Source organism: Lepidochelys olivacea (assembly GCF_965140295.1).
Source record: "Lepidochelys olivacea isolate rLepOli2 genome assembly, chromosome: 20".
Taxonomy (NCBI): Eukaryota; Metazoa; Chordata; order Testudines; family Cheloniidae; genus Lepidochelys; species Lepidochelys olivacea.
The window spans coordinates 1,405,368-1,431,723 of NC_140430.1; the positions used below are offsets into that span (position 1 = coordinate 1,405,368).

The following is a 26,356-nucleotide window of genomic DNA, read 5'->3' on the forward strand; positions in this document are numbered from 1 at the left end:
GGGAGGGGGACAGGGGGCTGGGCTGGCGGGGGGGAGGAGGGTGTGTATGGGGTGGGGCTGGTCGGGGGGTATGGCTATGGGGAGGGAGGAGAGGGAGCTGGGCTGGCGGGGGGAGGAGGGTGTGTATGGGGTGGGGCTGGTCGGGGGGTATGGCTATGGGGTGAGGGGAGGGGGACAGGGGGAGGATATGGCTATGGGAGGACAGGGGGCTGGGCTGGCGGGGGGAAGGAGGGTGTGTATGGGGTGGGGCTGGTCGGGGGAGTATGGCTATGGGGTGAGGGGAGGGGGACAGGGGGCTGGGCTGGCGGGGGGGAGGAGGGTGTGTATGGGGTGGGGCTGGTCAGGGGGTATGGCTATGGGGTGAGGGGAGGAGGACAGGGGGAGGATATGGCTATGGGAGCACAGGGGGCTGGGCTGGTGGGGGGAAGGAATAGAATCATAGAATATCAGGGTCCCCAGGAGGTCATCTAGTCCAACCCCCTGCTCAAAGCAGGACCAATTCCCAGTTAAATCATCCCAGCCAGGGCTTTGTCAAGCCTGACCTTAAAAACCTCTAAGGAAGGAGATTCCACCACCTCCCTAGGTAACGCATTCCAGTGTTTCACCACCCTCTTAGTGAAAAAGTTTTTCCTAATATCCAACCTAAACCTCCCCCACTGCAACTTGAGACCATTACTCCTCGTTCTGTCATCTGCCACCCCTGAGAACAGTCTAGAGCCATCCTCTTTGGAACCCCCTTTCAGGTAGTTGAAAGCAGCTATCAAATCCCCCCTCATTCTTCTCTTCTGCAGGCTAAACAATCCCAGTTCCCTCAGCCTCTCCTCATAACTCATGTGTTCCAGTCCCCTAATCATTTTTGTTGCCCTTCGCTGGACTCTCTCCAATTTATCCACATCCTTCTTGTAGTGTGGGGCCCAAAACTGGACCCAGTACTCCAGATGAGGCCTCACCAATGTCGAATAGAGGGGGACGATCACGTCCCTCGATCTGCTTGCTATGCCCCTACTTATAGGAGGGTGTGTATGGGGTGGGGCTGGTCGGGGGGGTATGGCTATGGGGAGGGAGGAGAGGGAGCTGGGCTGGCGGGGGGAGGAGGGTATGTATGGGGTGGGGCTGGTCGGGGGGGTATGGCTATGGGGTGAGGGGAGGGGGACAGGGGGAGGATATGGCTATGGGAGGACAGGGGGCTGGGCTGGTGGGGGGAAGGAGGGTATGTATGGGGTGGGGCTGGTCGGGGGGTATGGCTATGGGGAGGGAGGAGAGGGAGCTGGGCTGGCAGGGGGGAGGAGGGTGTGTATGGGGTGGGGCTGGTCGGGGGGTATGGCTATGGGGAGGGAGGAGAGGGAGCTGGGCTGGCGGGGGAGAGGAGGGTGTGTATGGGGTGGGGCTGGTCGGGGGGTATGGCTATGGGGAGGGAGGAGAGGGAGCTGGGCTGGCAGGGGAGAGGAGGGTATGTATGGGGTGGGGCTGGTCGGGGGGTATGGCTATGGGGAGGGAGGAGAGGGAGCTGGGCTGGCGGGGGAAGGAGGGTGTGTATGGGGTGGGGCTGGTCGGGGGGTATGGCTATGGGGTGAGGGGAGGGGGACAGGGGGAGGATATGGCTATGGGAGGACAGGGGGCTGGGCTGGTGGGGGGAAGGAGGGTGTGTATGGGGTGGGGCTGGTCGGGGGGTATGGCTATGGGGAGGGAGGAGAGGGAGCTGGGCTGGCAGGGGTAGGAGGGTATGTATGGGGTGGGGCTGGTCGGGGGGTATGGCTATGGGGAGGGAGGAGAGGGAGCTGGGCTGGCAGGGGTAGGAGGGTATGTATGGGGTGGGGCTGGTCGGGGGGTATGGCTATGGGGAGGGAGGACGGGGCTGGGCTGGCAGGGGAGAGGAGGGTATATATGGGGTGGGGCTGGTCGGGGGGTATGGCTATGGGGAGGGAGGAGAGGGGGCTGGGCTGGCAGGGGGAGGAGGGTATGTATGGGGTGGGGCTGGTCGGGGGGTATGGCTATGGGGAGGGAGGAGAGGGAGCTGGGCTGGCGGGGGGGAGGAGGGTGTGTATGGGGTGGGGCTGGTCGGGGGGTATGGCTATGGGGAGGGAGGAGAGGGAGCTGGGCTGGCGGGGGAGAGGAGGGTGTGTATGGGGTGGGGCTGGTCGGGGGGTATGGCTATGGGGAGGGAGGAGAGGGGGCTGGGCTGGCGGGGGAGAGGAGGGTGTGTATGGGGTGGGGCTGGTCGGGGGGTATGGCTATGGGGAGGGAGGAGAGGGAGCTGGGCTGGCGGGGGGGAGGAGGGTGTGTATGGGGTGGGGCTGGTCGGGGGGTATGGCTATGGGGAGGGAGGAGAGGGAGCTGGGCTGGCGGGGGAGAGGAGGGTGTGTATGGGGTGGGGCTGGTCGGGGGGTATGGCTATGGGGAGGGAGGAGAGGGAGCTGGGCTGGCGGGGGAGAGGAGGGTGTGTATGGGGTGGGGCTGGTCGGGGGGTATGGCTATGGGGAGGGAGGAGAGGGAGCTGGGCTGGCGGGGGGGAGGAGGGTGTGTATGGGGTGGGGCTGGTCGGGGGGTATGGCTATGGGGAGGGAGGAGAGGGAGCTGGGCTGGCGGGGGAGAGGAGGGTGTGTATGGGGTGGGGCTGGTTGGGGGGTATGGCTATGGGGAGGGAGGAGAGGGAGCTGGGCTGGCAGGGGGAGGAGAGTATGTATGGGGTGGGGCTGGTCGGGGGGTATGGCTATGGGGAGGGAGGACAGGGGGCTGGGCTGGCAGGGGAGAGGAGGGTATGTATGGGGTCGGGCTGGTCGGGGGGTATGGCTATGGGGAGGGAGGAGAGGGAGCTGGGCTGGCAGGGGGAGGAGGGTATGTATGGGGTGGGGCTGGTCGCGGGGTATGGCTATGGGGAGGGAGGAGAGGGAGCTGGGCTGGCGGGGGGAGGAGGGTATGTATGGGGTGGGGCTGGTCGGGGGTATGGCTATGGGGAGGGAGGAGAGGGAGCTGGGCTGGCGGGGGGGAGGAGGGTGTGTATGGGGTGGGGCTGGTCGGGGGGTATGGCTATGGGGAGGGAGGAGAGGGAGCTGGGCTGGCGGGGGGGAGGAGGGTGTGTATGGGGTGGGGCTGGTCGGGGGGTATGGCTATGGGGAGGGAGGAGAGGGAGCTGGGCTGGCGGGGGGGGAGGAGGGTGTGTATGGGGTGGGGCTGGTCGGGGGGTATGGCTATGGGGAGGGAGGAGAGGGAGCTGGGCTGGCGGGGGAGAGGAGGGTGTGTATGGGGTGGGGCTGGTCGGGGGATATGGCTATGGGGAGGGAGGAGAGGGAGCTGGGCTGGCAGGGGAGAGGAGGGTATGTATGGGGTGGGGCTGGTCGGGGGATATGGCTATGGGGAGGGAGGAGAGGGAGCTGGGCTGGCGGGGGAGAGGAGGGTGTGTATGGGGTGGGGCTGGTCGGGGGATATGGCTATGGGGAGGGAGGAGAGGGAGCTGGGCTGGCGGGGGAGAGGAGGGTGTGTATGGGGTGGGGCTGGTCGGGGGGGTATGGCTATGGGGAGGGAGGAGAGGGAGCTGGGCTGGCAGGGGAGAGGAGGGTGTGTATGGGGTGGGGCTGGTCAGGGGATATGGCTATGGGGAGGGAGGAGAGGGAGCTGGGCTGGCAGGGGAGAGGAGGGTGTGTATGGGGTGGGGCTGGTCAGGGGATATGGCTATGGGGAGGGAGGAGAGGGAGCTGGGCTGGCAGGGGAGAGGAGGGTGCATTTTTAAGCAGAACAATCCTATGTCACTGCCAGTCCCTAAAAACGCCCAGAAGAGGTGGGGTGGTGGTGAAGCAGCCCAGCCCCAAGGCCGGGGCTGTACCAGAGCCCTCCAGGAGGGCATGCCAGGGAGAGGAAGAGAAGAGGAGGCCCACAGCCCCGTGGTCAGGACTTGGCCGAGCCAGGGTCAATTCTTAGCTGGGGGCAGGTCAGCGTCTCTGGGCCTCAGTTCCCTTTCTCCCCAGCCTCCAGAGGTGGGAGGACAATCAGCTGGTGCAGTGACAGGGCTTTTGACTCCTTCCTTGTAGGGACCCTTCCAGGCACAAAGGGTAAGTCTGTCTGCCAAGCCCCTTCCCTTTTTCAGGGCGCTAGGGTTGAGTCACAGCCACCCCTTCTCACTAGGCAGAGGCTGCCCGTGCCTGCAGCCAGAGTGCACCAGGCCCTGCCCTGAGGCCAGGGTGCGCGTCTGTACAGCATGGCCTCAGACAGCAGGATCGAGTGCAGAAACAAGTGGCGAATCTCCAGCTGGCTCCTCCTGGGCTCCAGGGTCTCTTCCATCCCCCATTAAAAAGGAGGTTACTAGCCTCCACTTGGCACTGAAGAACCTGGACACCCAAGGCCAAAGAACCAGTACCATGGACCCAGCTAGCCCTCGCAAAAGGGGGGCAGGGGGGAAAATTTCAGAACCAGGACAGGTTAGCTTTGTGGATTAAGACCAGCACATCCTTTCACAGAGGTACTAAGATGCTATCAGGAAAGCAGCGACTTCACAGCCAAGCTAGGCAGGTTTCAGAGCAACCATCTTTACTTCGTATCATGCGGCTATGAATAGCATGCCTAGCTAGACAAAATACCCTGTCTTGGACCATTATCAGAGGACAGAACAAGGAGTAATGGTCTCAAGTTGCAATGGGGAGGTTTAGGTTGGATATTAGGAAAAACTTTGTCACAAGAAGGGTGGTGAAGCACTGGAATGGGTCACCTAGGGAGGTGGTGGAATCTCCTTCATTTGAGGTTTTTCAGGTCAGGCTTCACAAAGCCCTGGATGGGATGATTTAGTTGGGGATTGGTCCAGCTTTGAGCAGGGGTTGGACTAGATGACCTCCTGAGGTCCCTTCCAACCCTGATAGTCTATGATTCAGAGTCACTGGGAGGGAAGCAAATTCCAGCTGTCCACCGCACAAGCTAGGGTTGAGCCATTCCTCCTAGACTATAAATTCACTGTCAAGCTTGGCACACTGGAGTTCCTTTTCTTGGCTAGATATCCAGCCTTCACTGTTCAGAGCTTTCATTGCCATGAATTATGCACAGCAAGAGGCGAGGAGCACACTAGTGCCATTAGTGGCAGTTGGGGACTTCCTCTTTTTCTATACACAGAACAGATGAGATTGGGTAGGGTTTTGCCTCTTGTAGTTTACTCACCATCTTTTTCTCCAGGAGTCTTAACACATGACACTTCCCCAGCCAGCCAGCATGGCCAACCCCTCACTACCTCAGCCTTCAAGGTGGGAGGCTGACACTCCACTCCCCACTTTCAGTATGGGAAACGGAGGAATAGCAACAAAGTCTGGGGCAGACTCAGGAATAAAACCTAGGTCTCCCCCTTCTAAAGTCTGCACCTTAACCTCAGGCTGAGCCTATTTTCCCTTTGTAATTATCAGTTAAAAAAAAACCAAGCAGCAGCTGAATTCATTGACTCCTTTGCCTTTAACTTTTATTGATGTGGATAAATACAGAGAGAAACATACTTGACAGCAAGATCGCCAACACCTGTAGCCCCATTAGTTATCCAGCTTCCTGCTGGTTTGTGCACAGGAAGCTCTTCACATTTTGTATGGGGGGCGGGGGGGAGAGAAACAATGCAGTAGGTATCAGGAGACAGGCAACAGCAGCAGGGGAAGGGAAAAACCCAAATTGGTCAGTTTGCAACCACAAGGCAGACCCTGAGTGAGAGATTGAGAGATCAGAAAACGCATTGATTGGGCTCTTTGGCTTAATGTGGGTTTAAAAAAAAAAAATTGAATCCAATCAGAGTTTCATATAATCACAGAAAGGAGAAAGCTTAGGAATGGTGCAGTTTATCACCCCCCAGCCCTCACTCTGTACAGACCGCCAGTAGTCAAAGGTGTTGTGAAGCACCAGTACTTTGAATGCTGTCAAGCGTTCCTTTCGCATCCCAATAGCGGGGTGGCAGTGAAGGCTCAAGCCAGTTGTGCCCCTCCCAGACAGCCAGCATAGCCATGTCTGGAAGGGAAATGAGTTTACAATGGAATTGTAGCAAACTTGTCTCTCTTTTTAAAAAATGTCCAAAGTTTAAATATTTGTAACACTTCAGAATAGGATTAAATTGCCCTTTCTCTCTCCCCCCTGCAGTCATCCTTCCCTCCCATCACTTCCCCAAACAAAGGAATGAAGAATTTTAGACCATACACCTCCTCAGAGGGGAAAAGCATGTTGGACTGCGACCAGGGTGCAGGGCTGCTATCTTCACAATCCATGTTTGCTTAGTGTCTATGTGAAAGAGAGCAGAGTCATGACTGCAGGAGGTTATCTGTGCTGTGGAAAGTTTGGGCAGAGCTTCCTTCCCTCACTGCAGAGGTTTCACAGACCCTATATTTTACTCCCCGCCTTCTCAAGAAATATGGGGACAAATTGAATGTGGAAGAAAAGATTGGAACATCCATGGAAAGTGTCTGCTAATTTCAGCAGCACTGTACATTGCACATCCGGTGACAGTGGCAGAGTAGCCTCCTTTGCACAGATATGGCAGAAGCCAGATTACTTACCCAGAGGAGAGGCAATGCAGGAAAAGCAACCATCAAGTACTTAAGGTGGAGCAACCTCCACCCCACCTCCAACATCCAGTGACTTACACCCATGCCATTCTTTCCACTGCCAGGAGGAAAGTCAGCTCATACCAAAGCACAGAATGCCAAATGAGTTTCAGTCAGGGTCATCTACTTCCATTTCCTGATCCACTAATGCCCACTCTTCCCATCACACCCAAGCTGGGCCCATAGCATATGGGAAGTCAGATTCTCTGCTCTATTACATGAGCACACCAAGCATTCTGGATAAAACCTAGAGGCAATTTTAGATGGTAAAGCAGACACTGAATTCATGCATTTAAGAGTGCCTGCAACACAAGTGATTTCTCTACTCAGTGCATTGTGCTCTTTTTCCATATGGGATGTGAGATGCATTTTGGACAGGGATACCAGAAGAAAGTTCCCCCATGATTCAAGCCAAACTCTTATTATATCTTAAAAAGGAAACCCCTGATAAATCATTTACCTTTTTATACTTTCTCTTATGAAATTTTTTTTTTTAAAATCACACAGGGAAAGAAACCTAGAGAACAAAGATTTTTCTTCCCCCAGAATTTGTCCCCCACAATCTTAACCCAAGCCCCATCCTTTAAAATAGGATCCACCACACGGGAAAAATACCCACAAGGCCTGTGCCCCATACATACCACAAACTATGCAAGATTCGCAAGCTCACACCTGTTGTGAAGGAGATAATTTAAACAGTTGGGTTTTCCCCCCTCCATTTTTTTAAGACAGCTTGAAGTTTTACACAATCCACCAAACCAGGATTCTAGCTTCCTGGGTGATCTCTGTGGGCACTGGTGGGCACTGAGCACTCTTGAAAGACTGGCCTTTCCATTGAGGGGTCCAAATGGGAACGGAATTCCAGAAGCCTGGTCATCAGCTGTACTTGTTTATGGCAGCGGGCTAAGGGCAGTGCATAAACCCCAGGGTTAGCTTTGCAGCTGGAAGTTTAAGAAATGTAGCCATTTAAAAAAAACCCAAACATTTTCCAGAAACTGACAAGACACCCCCCAGAGAAACCCCAGTCTGTTGAACCCTATGAAGGGTCTGCTCCATCCAACCCCTGCAGAGGAGGCTGCATCTGAATCAGTAAGCTAAAAATCCCTAAAAGCGAAAGGGCAGAGCTAGAAAGTGCCTATGTCCGTGATTAAAAGAAAGCCTCATTAATGGCTTGGTTAAAGAGACAGCTAGTGTGCCACAAAAGCTGCAGGTTAAGCAAAGACCAAATCCCTGCTGGGAGTCTCAGCGTTACATATGTAAAAAGGGAATAAAAGTTTTGTACGCAAAACCAGACGACAGCCCTGCACTGAGAGAGTCTTCCTGGCCGGGGACAGTGCAGTTCCAGGTTAAACAGAAAGTTAAAAAAAGACAGGCAGAGTTCAATGCAGGGGACATTGAGTTTCCCAAAAGCATGTGAAGACAGTTTACTGGAAATCTGGAAAATTATAACCTGTGCCACAAGAGAAAACCTCCAGCTTCTTGGGGAGATGAGTAAATGAAACAAAAATGCTTGCCCAAAACTAGCTAGGGCTCCCCTGCTTCCCTAGAAGCTCTGGGTCCACATTCTGGGAGAGAGCAGCAGCAAAGCAGCCACAGGGGTCCCTCAGCGAGCTACCCCTAGTGGTGCCCTCCGGTCCAGGCCACACAGATGCAGGATGGACTTTTCTAGACAGCAGAAAGTCAACTGCTCTAACAATGCTAACTGGAGACACAGGTAGGTTGATCCTAGAGTCCCCCCCTCAGCTCATCTGTATCTTGGTGCTTTTGCGTTACATCAGCCAGATGCACTGGGTCAGACTCTCCTCTGGGTAAAACTTGTGTCAGTCTGGATTGACTTCAGCAATTTCCCCCAGACTGACACCAGAGTAAGTGCAGAATCCAGCCCAAGCTTTACAGAGGACTTGTGGATTTTGAGAGCATGCCATTAAAAACCCGGACTGTGACCTGTCCCCAGCAGCTGCCTCAGATCCTAGGAGATGTCTGCGCTGCATCTTTGGCGCACATACTCTGCAACAGAACTAGTGTTAGCCAGTGGGTGAGGGGTTAAATGGTCAGATTCCAAGAGACTTGGGCAAATGCAAGGAGGATTCTGCATTAGGCAGAAATGACTAGATCTCTTTCCAGCCACTGCCACCTGTGGGGGGCTCCCAATTACAGCCCCCAGAACTCAAGCCAGCTCCAAGCACGTGACCGCTTGTCTTTATGGGCAACTGAACGGGCAGAAATACACAGGCAGCAACTCTGGCCCCAGCTGGCTCGGGGAAATACAGAGATTCCCAACCCCCACAGGAATGTCAGCCCAAGTGGGGGTCCCAGCCCCTTTTGCAGTGAAAACTCAAGTCACACACTGGCCTGACTGGTCCTTTCACATTCAACCTCAGCCCCCTACAAAGGACTATTTCAAAACAGTTCACTTTTTTGCAGTATTTTTTTCTTTGTAACAAATATGAAGAATCTCATTCCATAATGTGACTGAAATACACTTTGAAGCACCCCCAATCACAATTCTGTTTCACCACCCTCCTGGGCACAGCACCTTCCCCCATCCCCAATCTCACCTCCGCTATCATGCTTCCCCCCCACCGGAGACTGGAGCGAGATCCCGGATGGCACCTTGCTGCTGCTCTAGGCGGCAGACCCATCCGCATTTCAGCGGCCCCTTTGTGCAACAGCCAGCCAGACTCCCATCACTCTGACCCTGTAACCCCCCTCATTACTGGCACATGGCAGACTGAGTCAGTCACAGCAGTGGGGACTTTTCAATGGAACCAGCACAATCTGGTAGGGAACTGCCCTTGCCTCCCAGTGATACTGAGGTGCACAGGGATCCTCCCCTCCAGAGGAAGGAGGGACAGAGCCAATACCAACTGGTGGGTAAAGCCCTTTGCAAGGGGGAGGAGGTGGTCAGCACCAACCTTATTTCACAAAGGAGGAAACTGAAGTGACTCAGCCCAGGTAATGCCCCAAGCTGGAATTGCCTGGCTCCATCACCACCAGACCATGCTGCTTCCATTCATGGCCCTCTTCTTACAGGTCAGCTCCTGACCACCTTCTCTACACCACTCAGTGCTCAAACGAGCCGAGGACAAGCCATGCAAGCCCTTCACACAAGCTCCCTCCCCCAGCCCCTGCAGCAGTGCTAGGGCACTTTACATCACCTGCCAGCTTCACAAAATTAAAGTGAACAAAATACTATGAACAGATATAACTTACTGTTTAAATTATTTTAAAAATGTCTTTAAGAGATTCTGCGACACGTTTTAGGTACCCCCACATCCCCGCCCCCACTGCAACGCCCAGAGGGGCCTCTGTTCCCAGAGGGGGCAGGCCCCTGCAGCCCAGTGGGATTCTGATGGGGAGAGTGAGGAGAAGGAAGGACATTTCTTATCCTTTCACAGCTTGGAGGACTCCGCACTCTAAGACCAATAAAAATAATAAAATAATAATAATAATAATAAAATAGTTTTGTGAGGCAGTGGGGTCAGACCACCCTGCCCCTCCCCTGAAGGGGGTGGCCCAGATTCCAGGCATGTCTATACAAACTCAGTAGTAAAAAGGACTTTACTTGGGCAGAGGCGGGAGGGGGGGAGGGGGTTCTGAGGGCAGTGGGGGTGGTCGGGGCTTGTCCGTGTTGGCAGCTCTGGAGCTCCCAGCGGCCCTTGGATTCAAGTACTCGCCATACGAGTGGGCAAAGTCGAAAGCTGGGGGCTGGGTGGGCTGCATACCCTGGGCGCTCAGCAGCGAGTGCAGCATGTTGACTGTATCCTGGTAGTCAATGGCCTGGTTTGTGTTGTGCCCATTAGCACCGGTGGGGCCTTTGTCCGATTTCCCATGGGTCCCCCTGGCTTTGCCGGCCTGGGGGAAGGGGACGCCAGCTGTATCCAAGCTGTGCCCAGGAAGCTGGGTAGCCCCGGGGAGGTGGGCAAAAGAAAACTGCATGCCAGCAGCTTTGGAGCTCTTACTGATTTTTGGCTGGTGCTCATGTGCAGCAGCAGACGCCTCTTCCAGGAGAGGCCTTTTCCGAGAGGACCCAGACAAGCTGAAGCTTTTATGGGCCAGGCTGCCCTGCTGGCTGCTGTGTTTAGAGTCTCCTGGTCGCTTGCCCCCGGCGCCGCTGGCCCCAGCTGCAGGCTGCACATGCAAGTGTTTGTGCGAGTGATGATTGTGATGGTGGTGGTTGGACAAGTGGGCCTTGTGTTTCTCCTTGTGCTCCCGGCTCTTCCCGCTGCTCTCGTCTGAGGAGCTGTGCCGATCTGAGGCAGTCGGCACCTTGATGCGCATTTTGATCTCCTCTGGTTTCGAGGAGAGTTGTCTGTCCCCTCCTCCCCCTGCCACAGGAATCCTCAGCTTCAGGGCGGAGGCCTTGTCGCTCTTCTCCAGAGGAGGGCGCTCTGCGCTTTCGGAGCTGCCGGTGGGAATCTTCAGGACTGGGGAGGGGTTGTTCTCCTGCTGGACTTCCCTCTCCCTCTGCTGCTGGACCAGGAGATTCTGTGCAGCATAGGCATACTGAGACCGCACATTGGCCTCCATGTTCTCCAGCTGCCGCTTCTGTGCAGCCAGCTCTTCAGCATGCTTGGCGCGGTACTCTTTCAGCGACACCTTTGCTGAGGGCGCGCTCTTGCTGCTCTGCTTCTGGTAAGCAGCGCCATCCTGCTCAGTGGCTGCTGAGCTTTCGTTAGTCCTGTGAACCTGGCCAGCCTCTAGCTTGTGTGGAGGATGGTGGGACATCCAGTGCTCTGACTGAAACATATCCATACTGCTCAGATCAGTGGGAGAGTCCTCTCCATCTGGGAGGGGAGGCCCGGCTCCTGCAGTCGAGGAAGTTGACATACTCATTAAGCCTGCAATGTTCATGTCAGAATTGTTCCTGGAGATCATGCTGAGAATAGTTTGCTCCGAGAGGCACTCATCTTCTCCTTGGTCGTCTGCTTTGGATTTCTTGGCTGCTTGGGAGGCCTAAAATAAAGCAGCAAGAAAGGACATTTGTACCTCAGTGGCTTTGTCACTGACACAGGCCCTGTTACCCACTCAGGGAGAAAAAGGGAGAACTGCCACTGTGCAGAGTAAGTAGCAAAACTAAGGTGCTCATGATCACGCAGCTTCCCTCATATTGGGGCTATCACACTAAATGGTCCTGCAACAAGTTGTACATCTCTCACCTGCTTCAGCACCAGCCTGGGGGAGAATTCTTTTTGCAAAACACATTTTTGCCCCAGAAGAGACCACATGTTTACAAATACAGACAGCAGCAGAGAGCAGCATGCCCTGGGGTGAGAGGCCCTAGGCAACTAGCACTTGGCTGCGGGTTAGGGCTTTGGACAGTTCACACCTCTATTGTTTAAAGGCAGGGCAAATTTAAGGTGGTTGATGCCAATTCTTAAAAAGGGCTCCAGAGGGGACCCCGGCAATGACAAAAACCGGTGAGCCTGACCTCAGCGCCGGGCAAACTGGTTGAAACTATAGAAAAGAACAAAATTGTCAGACATATAAATTAACATAATTTGTTGAAGAGTCAACATGGTTTTTGTCAAGGGAAATCATGCCTCACCAATCTCCTAGAATTCTTTGAGGGGGTCAACAAGCATGTTGACAAAGGGGATCCAGTGGATACAGTGTACTTAGATTTTCAGAAAGCCTTTGACAAAGTCCCTCACCGAAGATTATTAAGTAAAGTAAGCAGTCATGGGATAAGGAAGGAAGGTTTCTCAGGGATCGGTAACCGGTTAAAAGACAGGATACAAAGGGTAGGAATAAATGGTCAGTTTTCAGAATGGAGAGAGGTAAATAGTGGTGTCCCCCAAGGATCTGTACTGGGCCCAGTCCTATTTAAACATATTCATAAACAATCCGGAAAAAGGAGTAGACAGTGAGATGACAAAATTTGCAGATGACAAAACTACTCAAAATAGTTAAGTCCCAGGCAGATTGCGAAGAGCTACAAAAGGATCTCACAAAGCTGGGTGACTGGGCAACAAAATGGCAGATGAAATTCAATCAGAAAAATCGATCAGTTGATAAATTCAAAGTAATGCACATTGGAAAACAATCTCAACTATACATATAAAATGATGGGATCTAAATTAACTGTTACCACTCAAGAAAGATCTTTGAGTCATTGTGGATAGTTCTCTGAAAACATCCACTCAATGTGCAGCAGCAGTCAAAAAACATCTAATAGAATGTTGGGAATCATTAAGAAAGGGATAGAAAATAAGACAGAAATTATAATATTGTCCCTATATAAATCCACGGAACACCCACATCTTGAATACTGCGTGCAGATGTGGTCGACCCATCTCAAAAAAGATATACTGGAATTGGGAAAGGTTCAGAAGAGGACAACAAAAATGATTACAGGTATGAATAGGGCTGTCATATGAGGAGAGATTAATAAGACTGCTGCTTTTCAGCTGGGAAAAGATGGCTAAGGGGGGATATGATAGAGGTTTATAAAATCATGACAGGTGTGGAGAAAGTAAATAAGGAAGTGTTATTTACTACTACTTATAACAGAAGAACTAGGGGTCACCAAATGAAATTAATAGGCAGCAGATTTAAAACAAATAAAAGGAAGTATTTCTTCACACAATGCACATTCAACCTGTGGAACTCCTTGCCAGAGGATGTTGTGAAGGCCAAGACCATAACAGGGTTCAAAAAAGAACTAGATAAATTCATGCAGGATAGGTTGGGCAGGGATGGTGTCTCTAGCCTCTGTTTGCCAGAAGCTGGGAATGGGAGACGGGGATGGGTCACTTGATGATTCCCTGTTCTGTTCATTCCCTCTGGGGCCCCTTGGCATCGGAAGACAGGATACTGGGCTAAACGGACCTTTGGTCTGACCCAGTATGGCCATTCTTATGTTTGTGTAGCCCTCATGGCTTCAAACATACAGGTTTAAAGCAAAGCTTAGAGGCCACAGAAAGTGGCACCCAGCCCTCTCCTCTCGCCCATGGACGGGGAGGTGTTACACACCTCCTGAAGGAGTGGGTTTGTCAAGCCCTGGCTAGGAAAACAGCGAGCTCATCAATGAGTTTATTCAAGACGAATGAAAACAGAAATGTACGGTCTGTTAAACCTTAATATTGAAGTGCCCCTCCTTCCCCTGAGCACTGTCAGTACTACAGACAGCCCAGCCCAGAGGCCAGACAGGAGACTCAGAGCCAGAGCAGTGGACAGCAGCCCAAGAGAGGAAATTCTTACCCGCCAGTTGCGGATGCGTTTGAGCCGGTTGGGAGTTTTCTCAAGAATCTGCAGGAATTCATGAGTCAGCTCTGCAAAGGGGACACACAAAACACAGACAAGAGGGTCAGAGGGAGGACGCAGAGCAGCCACAAGCCAGCAGCCCGCTGCTCACTGATGGGTGGAGCTATTCATGATGAGATAGAGCTATTTCAGGAAGGGAAATACAGTGAAGTAGTAGCACTGACTAGTTAAGCTCATCCCACTCCATGACTTCTACTGTCTCTATTGCACCAAAGAAGCTGCCACACTGAAAACCCTGGCAAGATCAGAAGCCCTTGAAGTCCATGAATTGGTCAGTGGCTGTGTCTGAATGGCAGACCCAGGAATAGATGCCAAGATAATAAGAGTGCCTTTCTGGGGGGGACCTTGCTCCAAAACTTACCGTCTAAGAGCTCCAGAGTTACAGTGCCATCAACGTATTCCCACCAGTGCTTCCCGTCCGTGGAGACTGGGATCTCCCAGTTGGACCACTTACAAGCCAGGTGGATACAGACGCAGGCCACAACGGGAGGGGTGTACTGCAGGCTGAAGGTGGTCAGGTGCAGGCTGACGTCACCAGCAGGGAGAGAGAAACAGAAAGCCATGAACTCCCAGGCCTGAACCTCAGCACACACAATCCCCCGCTGAACAGACACTGCGGAAGAGGTGGGCATGGTGGGAATGTTCCTGAAGGGAAAAGGACAATTCCTCCCCCAAGACATCCCTTGTTGTCAAGGCGTCTCTATGCACTGCCAAGTCACTTGTTACTTCCCTGTGCTGCTCAAACCAATTCATTTTCAGGCTTCTCCACAAGCTCCTCCCAACTCTGGGCTCTGGGGCCCATTGCCTATTGCAGGTGAAAAAAAGTTAAGTTATGCTGGACTTCAGCCCAAGTCCCCTGAGGCCCAACATCAGAACCCGAGAGAAGCAGTGGGCAGCTGGGTTCTTGGCTTGGAAGTGGGCTCTGCTCAACCTAAGGAGAGATTCAGACAGCTCCATTTCTTCTGCTGAAGCAAATTCACATGGCTGGAAAATGCCGATTCCCAACCCAAGCAAAACTCCTGCGAAGTTAACGTGATCGGTAATGACACATGCACCATCATGAGAGACCCAACAACCAACAGTTCAAACAATAAAGCCCACAGACTTCCACTCCTGCCTCCCTCTCTCAAACCTTGGCTTCCTCAAACCACACAGCTTCTGAATGTCAATGGAGCTGGGGGATTAACAACTGCCAACTCAGAGAGACACTGCAGCACTGGACTGGGCCTCAACCCCCCTGCACACATCCCCCCCGACATGGCAAACAAAGCCTCAAATCCACTTCATAGAACAATTTGGAGGTGCCAGTTACATCTTCACAGTTAAGGTTGATCTCCATTTCACAGGGGTTCAACCTGTGCTTTGTATGAAAAATACATTGTATTTGCCCCAACTTTACAGCACCCACTCAAAATACAAGATTAGTTTCCTGAGAATTCCCTAGATTAATCTAATGGTTGTTAAAATATATTAAAAGCTGAGTCCTGTAGGAGATTTAGTATATGTTGGTCGTCTTCGTTCTGAATGATCTTCTCAGAATGGACTCTCCAAACCTTTGTTTTACTTAAAAATAAATCTAGAGCATGGCCTACTTTTGTACAAATTTCAGTTGTAAAGTAAGCGATGTCGTTAACCATCACTGCAATTCACGGTTATGATTGTTGTATCAGCCCCAAGCAGGTCCAGGTAACTTAAATGAGGTCATTGTGACAGATAACTCCACCAGTTACGCCTCTACTTCCACAGCCAAGTGCCATGGCCTAAATCCACTGGTTGATGCCTCAAAGATCTACAAGGGAGCCTGGTCTCCTGTCAAGAGTTTCCCCTGGTCTATTACTTGGCCCAGCTGTCACTGTTGCTTTGGGCATCAAGAAAACAGTGTCTAGGAAACTTGGAAAGCATCGACACTGGGCCTCATGGACAGGGGACCCATGCCCCACTCCTTTCACAGAAACTGGGCTCACTAAACACAAGCCTCTAAACCTCTGGTCACTCAACAAACAGACCTAGAAGTGGCAATTCTTCAACAAAAAAAAACTTCAAAACCAAACTCCAACGTGAAGCTGCAGAACTGGAATTAATTTGCAAACTGGATACCATCAGATTAGGCCTGAACAGAGACTGGGAGTGGTTGGGTCATTACAAAACCTAAACTTAATTTCCCCAATACTAATTTCTCCCTACTGTTACTCACACCTTCTTGTCAACTGCCTGTAATAGGCCACTCTCTTACCACTTCAAAAGAGAATTTTCCTCCCTTGGTATCCTGCTGTTAATTGATTTACCTCGTTAGACTGACCTCTAACTTGGTAAAGGAACCCCCCATCCTTTCATGTATTTATACCTGCTCCTGTATTTTCACTCCATGCATCCGATTAAGTGGATTTTAGCCCACAAAAGCTTACGCCCAAATAAATTTGTTAGTCTCTAAGGTGCCACAAGGAATCCTCATTGTTTTTGCTGATACAGACTAACATGACTACCCTCTGAAACCTGAATTAAGTCAATTGCCAATTAAGAGCCAGATCTGCCAGTATATTAGGGTTGCTATGTGCTGCTCTGGTGATGCAAAGCCACTGTAATCAGTTTAATTAGCCAGTGGGTTCTAGCTGCTTTGCACTGTTCTGGTGTGCCAGTGAACCTGCCCTTAAGAGTTACCATTTTACAGAATGATTTATGGTTGATAGTACATATCCTCAAATCACTAGAACTACCATACTGTAGCATCTCCTTTGTGTTTATTGTTCAGTAAGTTCATGTCTGAAATGTGTCATTTAAAAAAGTTCCCAGATCAGGATTAAAAACCAGTTCAGCAGAGATCCTTGGAGCAGAGGTGGAAGAGAATTACTTCCATTTAATAGAATGGCAGGACAGAGGGGGACTTGCCCAAGGTGTGTGTGCGTCACACAATCAATCAGTGGCACAGCAGGGAATGGAAGCAGCTTTTCCAACTGCGGCCTTATCTCCACTAGAAACGGACTATTGGCATAGCCAGACCACAAGTCACCCTAATGGAGATGCAGCTTATACAGTTCCCCAAATAAGCTATGCCAGCAAAACTATGTCACTTAGAGGTATGGTTCCCGCCCCCCACACTCCTAACCAACAGAGCTATGCGGGCAAGACTTAAGTATACCAAGCCTAAGCCCAAGTTCACCTGCTGAACCAGTCCTTTCTGATGCAGACACCTGCATACCCAAGGGCATGTCTCTGCCTTTTACGTTTTCCACGATATTGCCCTGCTTTTCTCCAACATCTCAACATCCCCTCCAGAATGAAACCTAGGTGTCTCCAATACACATGGTTGAAGTTAAACAACCTTTCACTGAACCTGATTCCATGCGTTTGCATGAAGTAATGGCTCCAAGAATTTCCATTTTTTATGAGCTTCCAGTTTGGGCCTCTTATTGGTACTTGGAGTTAATTTTTCAATCCTTATTTGAAAATCTGAAGTCACCTCAAGATCTTTTAAGAGAAAGAAGCCAAACTGCCTTAGTTCTTTTCTAAGTCCCTCTCTTCAGGAATAAATGTCTAGCATTAGACCACTGCATAGCACTCTGCCAAATCTCTCACTGCTTCCTCACATTCCCCCATCTATCTGCATCCACCTGCTGTCTTGTCAATTGCAAGGCTCTCTGGGGCAGGAGGCACCATTTGGTTCTGTTTGGACAGTGCCTAGCGCCATGAATTCCTAGTCCATGACAGGGCTCCCAGGCACTTCAGTAATGCGAATGAGCACTTCCTTCAAATACTCTTTAAAATCCATTTCTTCTTCTAACTACCCAAACAGAAGTGTGCACTGTCCAGGAGCTGTCCCCTTATCCGCTGTAGATTGCTCCATGGGACAGGGACCCTTTCTTCTGTTGTATAGCACTAAGCAATACCCCCCCACACGCCCCAAACTCACTAGATAATACTCCAGAATGTCCAAATGGCATTTCCCCCCACCCCCCGATAAAACCCTCTGCTAAAAACATAGGAATCAATTCAAAAGTAACAACCTGTTGGTCGCCATGAAGTAGGAAGTTTGTGCCAAATCCTTGCTGGCTGGAAAGGGAAAGGAAAAAACAAGAGTTAGCTTGAACACTTTGGCAGAGACTTCCACAGTACTAGTCTGTTAGAAGTACAGGCTTCTACAGGGAGTGGCCGCAGCAAGCACAGAACTGGATATGAAAGATCCTGCTGGTCTGATTTGTTTCAGTTCTGCCCCATAGCAACACAAAACCTGCATTTAACAAAACCACTGTGTTGTGCTTTACAGCAACTCAAAATTATACCCGTTCCCGCACCCATTTGCCACTGCAGCATCTTTACTTCAATGTTAGATTGAATGACACACACACTCTGTGTAGTGTCTGGGTAATTCACTGTTAATGAATGCTACCACCTCCTGCTTATACAGCCCTTTCAACCAAAACATCCCACATGATTTCAACTCTGAGCTCTCTAGAGGAACCATGTCACCTAGCTCGGTAATACAGCCACCTCTGTGATGGAAGGTGGCAAGCGTTCAACAGCACACTTTAGGTCTCTTACCTCGCACTAGCTGCGTGCACTTCACCACGTGTGTATGGGGGTGATCAATAGTGATCTCGAACCCTGAAAGAATGGCAGAGACATGTGACCATTAGGTAACAAACACAGCATCCTCACGGTTTTAAATATCGCACATGCCTCCTGCTCCTGGAGAGGCAACTCAGCTTCCCCTCTGCACTAAAAGCTCACACTTTCTGCTCAGAGGCAAGCAGGAATAAAACAGAAGGATCAAGCTGTCCAGTCACAAATCCTGAAGGTCACTGGTTTCCAAGCAGCTAAATTGCTTACTGCTGAAGAGACTTCACTGGAAGCAAAACACCTATTACGGATTTTAAGTAGGACAAAGCCTCTTGCAGCAGCTGGAAGGAAGGAAGAAAGAAAACTAGCATCTGCTCAAAGGAATTTGTGCCACCCAAAGCACCATAAGGAAGCAGGTGTCTTCTATTTGAGGGAGCCTGTAGCATGAATGTCAGATGAAGTGAAATCCTTGCTTCAGTTTTCCATTTAGTTTTGTAAGTTGTTTTTAAAAATGACAGCCCACGTGCTGAGCATCCGCTTCTGTCCATTTACTTCTCTCACCAGCATAGTCATGGCAGAACTGGGATTCTAGAAGAGGCAACTGGGAGGACTGAGCACAGGACAAGGAGCCAGGAAGTCTACATGTCAAATGCTGACTCCAGAGCTACCCTGCTGTGTAACTGGGCAAGCCACTTAACATCTGTGAAGTCTTGGCCTTCACAACATCCTCTGTAAAGGAGTTCCACAGGCTGACTGTGCGTTGTGTGAAAAAATACTTCCTTTTGTTTGTTTTAAATCTGCTGCCTGTTAATTTCATTTGGTGACCCCTAGTTCTTGTGTTATGAGAAGGAGTAAATAACACTTCCCTATTTACTTTCTCCACACCAGCCATGATTTTATAGACCTCTATCGTATGCCCCCTTAGTCGTCTCCTGACTTAGTCGTTTCCTGAATGAATCAGGAAAGATTGTTTTTTAAAAATAAAACAAAACAAAAAAATAGAAGATTCGCTTGGCTTTTTCTTAATCAACAGAAGCCTCCACCACTCAGGTGTCTAGTAGAGCCATAGGAAATGCCAAATCCTAGACGTAAAGGGCTACATTAAAAAAAAACCTCCAAAGAAAACTAATGCTAGAAGCAACCTGATCAAAACATGAACATTCATTCTAGGCTCCCTTCGCTACCCCAGAGCGGATTAATCCAGTGGCTGGGATAGGAGACAGAGTACCACACTGTTACAATTTATAACACTTGTACCCAGAGCAACTGGCATCCAAGCAGAACAAAACCTGCTGGGGATAGAAACGAGTCAAACTCTGCATGTTTAAGCTGTTATCAACTCAAAATAAAGTAAGTGAACCCTGAAAACACGTGTATGAGAAGAAAGTGGTGGTGTGAAAAAAGGTGGTTGCCTGGACTCTTGCTCTCCCATTGGCCAGCTGTGCATATGCCCTCCAGCTGTGGAGAAGACTGGGGGGTTAGACTCTCCGCTCTGCGGAACCCTCCTGGGTCTGGGATTTGAGTGGAAGCCCGTCCGCTTTGAAAAACTTACCCAGGGTCTGCAGTATAATGCTCTCTAGAATGACCAGGTCTTGAGCTTGCTGCAGGTAAGCCTGGGGTTGAGAGGACAGGCAGGTTACTCACGATGAGGCACGCTGTATAAAGCCTGCACATTTCTAACTCTCTCTCTCAGGGAGGCCAAAAAAAATAAAAAATAAAAATCAAGGGGGAATCTTTATCCCACTCAGTACTAGAGGAAACTGGCACAGATTCCCTCCCAAAAGAGAGAAAGCAGAGTGCTGGATGGATACATTCCCCTGCTAGTGTTCATTTGACATGGGTTGCTGCTGCTGCTGCTATATGCTTTAGTCTCTCTCTCTCCATAAGAGAGTTTTAAACACAAAGGGACATGTCAACGTGAACAGTGTGGGTTAAAATTTAACCTTTTAATCAAATTTTTTCCTACAAGCTTTGGATCCTGGATAAAGCTTCCCCCTTTCAGCAGGGTTGGCCACTCAGTTCCAGTTATGAAGGGCTGTCATGAGAGATGGGGAAAATGGAAACATTTTTAACAATCCCACCATTAGGTGGGTGGAGAGAGGATTGAACTGCACACACCATTTTCTGCTTTGCTACAAGTGCTATTTAACTCTGACAGATATGTCCACTCCCTACTCAGAAGCCTCTAATACAGACACAATTACGTGGCACATCCGATTCTTTCGTTCACACCGGCATAGCGGAGGGAAACAGGAGAGATCACAGAGCAGAAGAGACAAGTCATCTGCTTTGACGAAGCCTGAAAATTGTGCTGTACAATAGTGGTTGATTTGAAAGCTACATTCTGCAATGTAACCACTCATTTACAGAACAGATGGTTATATACTGGAGTTAATGAGATGCTTTAGCCCCACAAGTTACTTATATTACCAGAATTCTACATTTCAGGATGCAGTACCCTTTGAGGATGTTCTCATCCCTCCCTCTCGAGCATGGAAATCATTCTGCTGGTGTCTGGCCACTTACCTCACTTCTAGTGTCTGGAGGGGTGTCCTGAGGATGCAGGCATGCATGCGCTACCTTGATTACATGCTCCAGCTTACGAGGCTGTTCCTCCACCTTGGCTGCCAAGAACAGGGCTGCTGGTGCCACAGACTTCATGGAGAGAGAAAAACAAAAAACAAAAATGGTCTCCTCGTTCAAATAGTCACAAGCCTACAGTGTTAGCGTCCAGATGGGGTCTGCGCAATCTTAGAGCTCCGAAACCATTGTATTTACTGATTTCCTCCAGGCCTCAGATACAGAGATAAGGTGGAGATGCAGATTTGAGGAAATGCTCTTCTGGTATCCCATTAAGATGTCTGTAGTAGGAAAATGTTATGCCCTCCCGCCCCCCCCCCCTTTTTTTTTTTTTTTTTTTTTAAAAAGTCCCTAAACGTTCAGGATTAAAGCTACAAAAAGTCAATTTCTAAGGCTGACTAGAGAGAACATTCACATAACAAGAAAGATCTTTTAAAGGTCCAAAGAACATTCGCTGTGACAAAAGTATAACTACTGTCAATTCCATTACAGCTTTTGCCCAAAGAGATCAGCTGAAGCTCACAACCTCCCCTCCCCGGTAGATCAGGGTTACTTCTATTTTACAGCTGAGCCAAGGAAGGCAGAAAGAAGTGATGCACTCAAGGCCGCACAGCAGGGAGAAAGAGAGCCCAGATCTCTCGACTCCCACTCTTGTGCCCTGGCCACAGCTCCCCCGAGACGCTGGCGGGGAAATGCCGCTAACGAACATCGCACCAGGGTTTCCGGGCCGGGGAAGGCGAGAGTCCGAGCGATACCTACGTTGCGATGAAACTGGGTGAAGGACTGAACCATGTAGAACCGGTGCATGTACACGATGGCGGTGTTGATGGTCAGCTGAGAGCTGAAGGCGTAAGGTTAGGGAAAAGCCGCCTGGAAGGGGCGCCTGCCCCCGCTTCGCCTTGCTGAAGGCCCTGAGCCGGCAGCCGCGCGGCCCGCCCCGGGGCCGGGCTCGCAGCCGCCCCCCGTGCCCGGCGGCTCTGCGGGGTAGGTTTCCACACACGCGGCCTCACCCGTGCGAGCTGCCCCCGCCTGGGCACCGGGAGGGGGGGAGGGGGGCTGGATTATAGCGACCGGGGAGGGGCCCATATGTACCGGGCATCAAGGGACCCCTGGGAACCGCCGCAGGGAACCCCGCGTGGGACCGGGAAGCGCCTCGCCCCGCGCAGTGCCCGCCCCGGCGCCCGCCCGCCGGCCGGCCGGCCGCGCTACGCGAGCCCCAGGCTTCGCGGCCTAGCCCGCCCGGCGCGGATACACGTTGAGGCGCTGGCCCATGTCCTGGAGCAGGTTGGCCGCCTGCTGCCGGTAGGAGAGCTCCTTGTCCGGGTCGAGCCCGGCGCGCCGGGACGGGCTGCGCTCCAGCTGCTCCCGGCTGAAGTACCAGCGCCGCCCCGCGCCGCCGCCGCCGCCGGCCCCTGCGCTCGCCGAGGCCTCCATGGCGATCCGCGGGGGGCGCGCACGCCGCGCCGGGCGCGCACGCACGCACGCGCCGACGTCGCGGGCGCGCGGGCGCATGCGCCCCTGAGCGCGGCCGGGGCCCCGCGGCGCTCCGAGCCAGCGCTGGAGGCCCGAGGGGGGCCGCACTGCGCATGCGGCCGGCACGTGCCCCCCCCCCCCCTTCAGGAGGACGAGCCGAGGCCGGCTTGGGCGCAGGCGGCTGCTAGGCCCATGCTTCGGCCCGCACTGCGCATGCGTACGATCTTGGGGCGCTGAGGGAGCAGAACTGGGCATGCGCGGGAGCCTGGAGCTGAGGGAAGCACGTAGCTGGGTGGGGAGAGGAGGCTGGGTGGACTCTGACCCTTCCGGCCAGCCTGACCCCCGGCCCCGTGACCCCACCAATGACCCCTATAACCTCCCCCGTGACCCCACCCCCATGACCCCTGTAACTCCCCCGTGACCCTCATGACCTGTGACCCCACCAATGACCCCATAACCTCACCTGTGACCCCACCCCCATGACCCATGACCCCAATAACCCCACCTGTGAGTCTCATGACCTGTGACCCCACCAATGACCCCTAAAACCTCACCTGTGACCCCACCCCCATGACCCCAGCCCCATGACCCCTGTAACTCCCCCGTGAGTCTCATGACCTGTGACCCCACCAATGACCCCATAACCTCACCTGTGACCCCAGCCCCATGACCCCAATAACCCTACCTGTGACCCCCACCCCCCACAACCCTGTAACCCCACTTGTGACCCCACCCCCAGAACCCCTATAACCCACCTGTGACCCCAGTCCCCCATGACCCCAGGCCACCCCATGGACAATCACAGCTGGCTTTAGCCCAGCCTGTCTGATTCCCACCAGCCCAGAACCCAGCTTCCACCCCTTACTCATATACCAGTGGCTGGCTCTCCATCCACAGTAAACCCTCATGGGTGAGCTGCCCCTCTCCTCAATGCACAGCAGTGTTCAGAGAAGCAAACAAGATAAAAGGGGTCCTAAGGAATGGGGCAGAAAATAACATAGCACCCTCCACCTGGGGGGCCCTTGCCTGGGATGTGGTGTTTCTCCTATATCTTTTTCTGACAGGAGGCAATGTAGGGGATTCAGAGAGAGGCAATGCGGATGATTACAGACCTGGAGAAAACTCATACAGAAAGGGGTTGAAAGGTCTGGGACTAAGTGAAGAGAGAAGAGACATGACGGAAAGTTTTAAAGTACACATTGGAGAAGGAACTTGGGTGTGCCATCTCCTATTACAGGGGAAGGGTGACAACCAAGGACATTTAAATCTGATGAGACATCGCTTTCTACAAAGCACAAGTAGTAGTACTCACTGCCACAGAATATAACTGAGGACAAAAGCTTAGCAGGGTGACTTAAAAGGAGCAGCCATTTATATGGCCAATGGGAATATGCACAGCCACGAGAGTTTCTGTCTATTTTACAAGAGACAGAAATGCCCCTGCTTATGGGGATGAACCCTCCACTCCGTGACAGGGGGAGGACGGCACTTTCCTTAGGGGAGGGTTATTCTACAACTCCTCACTTCAAGGTTTCTTGCCCTTCTGCCCCTGAAACCTGCCCCTGTTGGAGACAGGATGCTGGATTAGATGGACCACAACATGCTGAGCTATGCAATTCCTATGTTACCCATGTTAGTTTACAACAGAGGTCCAGCACAAAATAACAGGGGACAAGGAAGACTGCTGGGAAAGTTGGATTCTTCCTTGTATCATAAGATTCCTCTAGCATTCCCTTCTACTATTAAATGTTGGTATGATGGTTGTGCCCCAAAACCTTAGTGGGGGACAGGGCCCCCATTGTGCTGTGCACTGTATGAACATATAAAAGAGACAATCTGCACCCTGAAGTTCTTATAATCTAGACACCAAACATCTCCAAGTGCCTGAGAAATGCCACAGATAGCAGGATACCAGACGCTTTGGCCCACACGCACGCACACCCTGCAACACCAAAATACGTAAAAGAATAAAAGGACACAAATCAGATGTCAAGAATTATAACATTCATAAACCAGTCAGAGAACACTTCAATCTCTCTGGTCATTCGATTACAGACCTAAAAGTCGCAATATTACAACAAAAAGACTTCAAAAACAGACTCCAACGAGAGACTGCTGAATTGGAGTTAATTTGCAAACTGGATACCATTAACTTAGGCTTGAATAGAGACTGGGAGTGGATGGGTCATTACACAAAGTAAAACTATTTCCCCATGTTTATTCCCCCCCCCCCCAACTGTTCCTCAGACGCTCTTGTCAACTGCTGGAAATGGCCCACCTTGATTATCACTACAAAAGGTTTCCTCCACTCCTCCTGCTGGTGTAAGCTCATCTTAAGTGATCACTCTTCTTACAGTGTGTATGGTAAGACCCATTGTTTCCTGTTCTCTGTGTATATAAATCTCCACACTGTATTTTCCACTGCATGCATCCGATGAAGTGAGCTGTAGCTCACGAAAGCTTATGCTCAAATAAATTGGTTAGCCTCTAAGGTGCCACAAGTCCTCCTGTTCTTTTTGCGAATACAGACTAACACAGCTGCTACTCTGAAACCAAAATACAGACACCCCTGGAGTGGGCGGGCAGCACCAGAGAGAGAGGGAATTAATTTGTGACCAAGGACTCCAGACTCTTATTTCTAAAGATCAGTGTTGCTGACTGGCCCATCCCAGAGATAATCTATCCTCAGCAGGCTGAAGGACAAAGTGACCCTATGCCTATAGAACTAAGGCCGCTGCAAGGTCCCTGAGAACTGTTTCATGGCTCCTAATGACACAGCTTTTTCATAGAACTGGATGGGCACCAGGTTATTTTCCTTGGAGCCATCAGGCAGCCGTCAGATTGGAATGACTCCTAGTCCTTCTCAATCCGCATTGGATTAAAAGCAACGGGCTAGAGGTGGCTCCGAATCCTATTTTCTGCCCCTGAGCTAAGCGGCTGGAGCGCAGGTATAATCATGTTGCCAGGACTTCCCCATTAGACAAACACCATGTGAGCAAAACTCCCTGAGCTGGAGAGGGTTTTGGAGGGGCCAGCCCTCTCCCATTTAACCCCTTCCTGGAGTTTGGTCTCAGTTACCCCAGAATTAATACCCCAAAACGATACAAAACCAACCCAGCCAGCAGGCTGTTGTCACGTGTCACGGAGTCCCCGGGGGATGCTCTGGAACTGCTCCCTACAAAGCCAGGCAGGACTCTGGGGAAGTCTCCTTTCTGTGAGCAGCCTGTCTGCAGGACACACAGCTCATGCAGCTTCCACCTTCCTCGGAGCATTCAGCATCCTCTGCCCCTCCGTGCACTTCCCCCAGCGAGTCTGCCCAGGTGGGGTCCTGGGGAAGCCAGAGGGTCCTGCCCCCCGACTCCGCAGTCAGACGGGACTCTCAGCCAGCCAGTAACACAGAAGGTTTATTAGACGACAGGAACATGGTCTAACACAGAGCTTGTAGGTGCAGAGAACGGGACCTGTCAGCCGGGTCCATTTTGGGGGGCAGTGAGCCAGACAACCACGTCTGCCCTTCACTCCTCGTTCCCAGCCAGCCCCAAACTGAAACTCTCTCCAGCCCCTCCTCCTCTGGGCTTTGTCCCTTTCCCGGGCCAGGAGGTCACCAGATCCCTTTGTTCTCCAACCCTTTAGCTCTCACCTTGCAGGGGGGAAGGGCCCAGGCCATCAGTTGCCAGGAGACAGAGTGTCACCATTTATGTACCCTGGCCCTGTGCTCTGCAACAATTACACCCCTGCCTTATCCCACCACCTAGAGACTTAGGAAATGCCTAGGGGAAACCGAGGCACCCCTACAGTATTCAGAGGAAACATTAAGAACAGTCCCGCTTCGTCACATCATGACCCTCTCCCATTACAGCCTCACAAACCCACATTCCACGTGGGCGGGGGGAGAGTCGCCAGCCGGCTGCCGGGGCATCTCTATGGCAACA

General features: G+C 51.8%; 1 protein-coding gene across 2 annotated transcripts; it reads right to left on the reverse strand.

The window, feature by feature from the left end:
- Window positions 1-5,401: 5,401 nt before the first annotated feature.
- CCNT1 (cyclin T1) lies at window positions 5,402-22,433 on the reverse strand. Of its 2 annotated transcripts, XM_084610738.1 has the most exons (9): window positions 22,204-22,427; window positions 21,711-21,792; window positions 20,898-21,026; window positions 19,924-19,984; window positions 18,354-18,416; window positions 17,819-17,864; window positions 14,179-14,342; window positions 13,755-13,825; window positions 5,402-11,507 (listed from the first exon to the last, which is right to left on the reverse strand). In XM_084610738.1, the coding sequence occupies exons 1-9, from the start codon at window positions 22,383-22,385 to the stop codon at window positions 10,113-10,115; spliced, it is 2,193 nt and encodes a 730-aa protein (XP_084466864.1). In that variant the 5' UTR covers window positions 22,386-22,427; the 3' UTR covers window positions 5,402-10,112. The 2 variants fall into 2 exon arrangements, 1 of the variants encoding a protein (XP_084466864.1); XR_014709138.1 differs by lacking the exon at window positions 14,179-14,342 and having other exon boundaries at window positions 11,369-11,507; window positions 22,204-22,433.
- Between the last annotated feature and the right edge of the window lie 3,923 nt (window positions 22,434-26,356).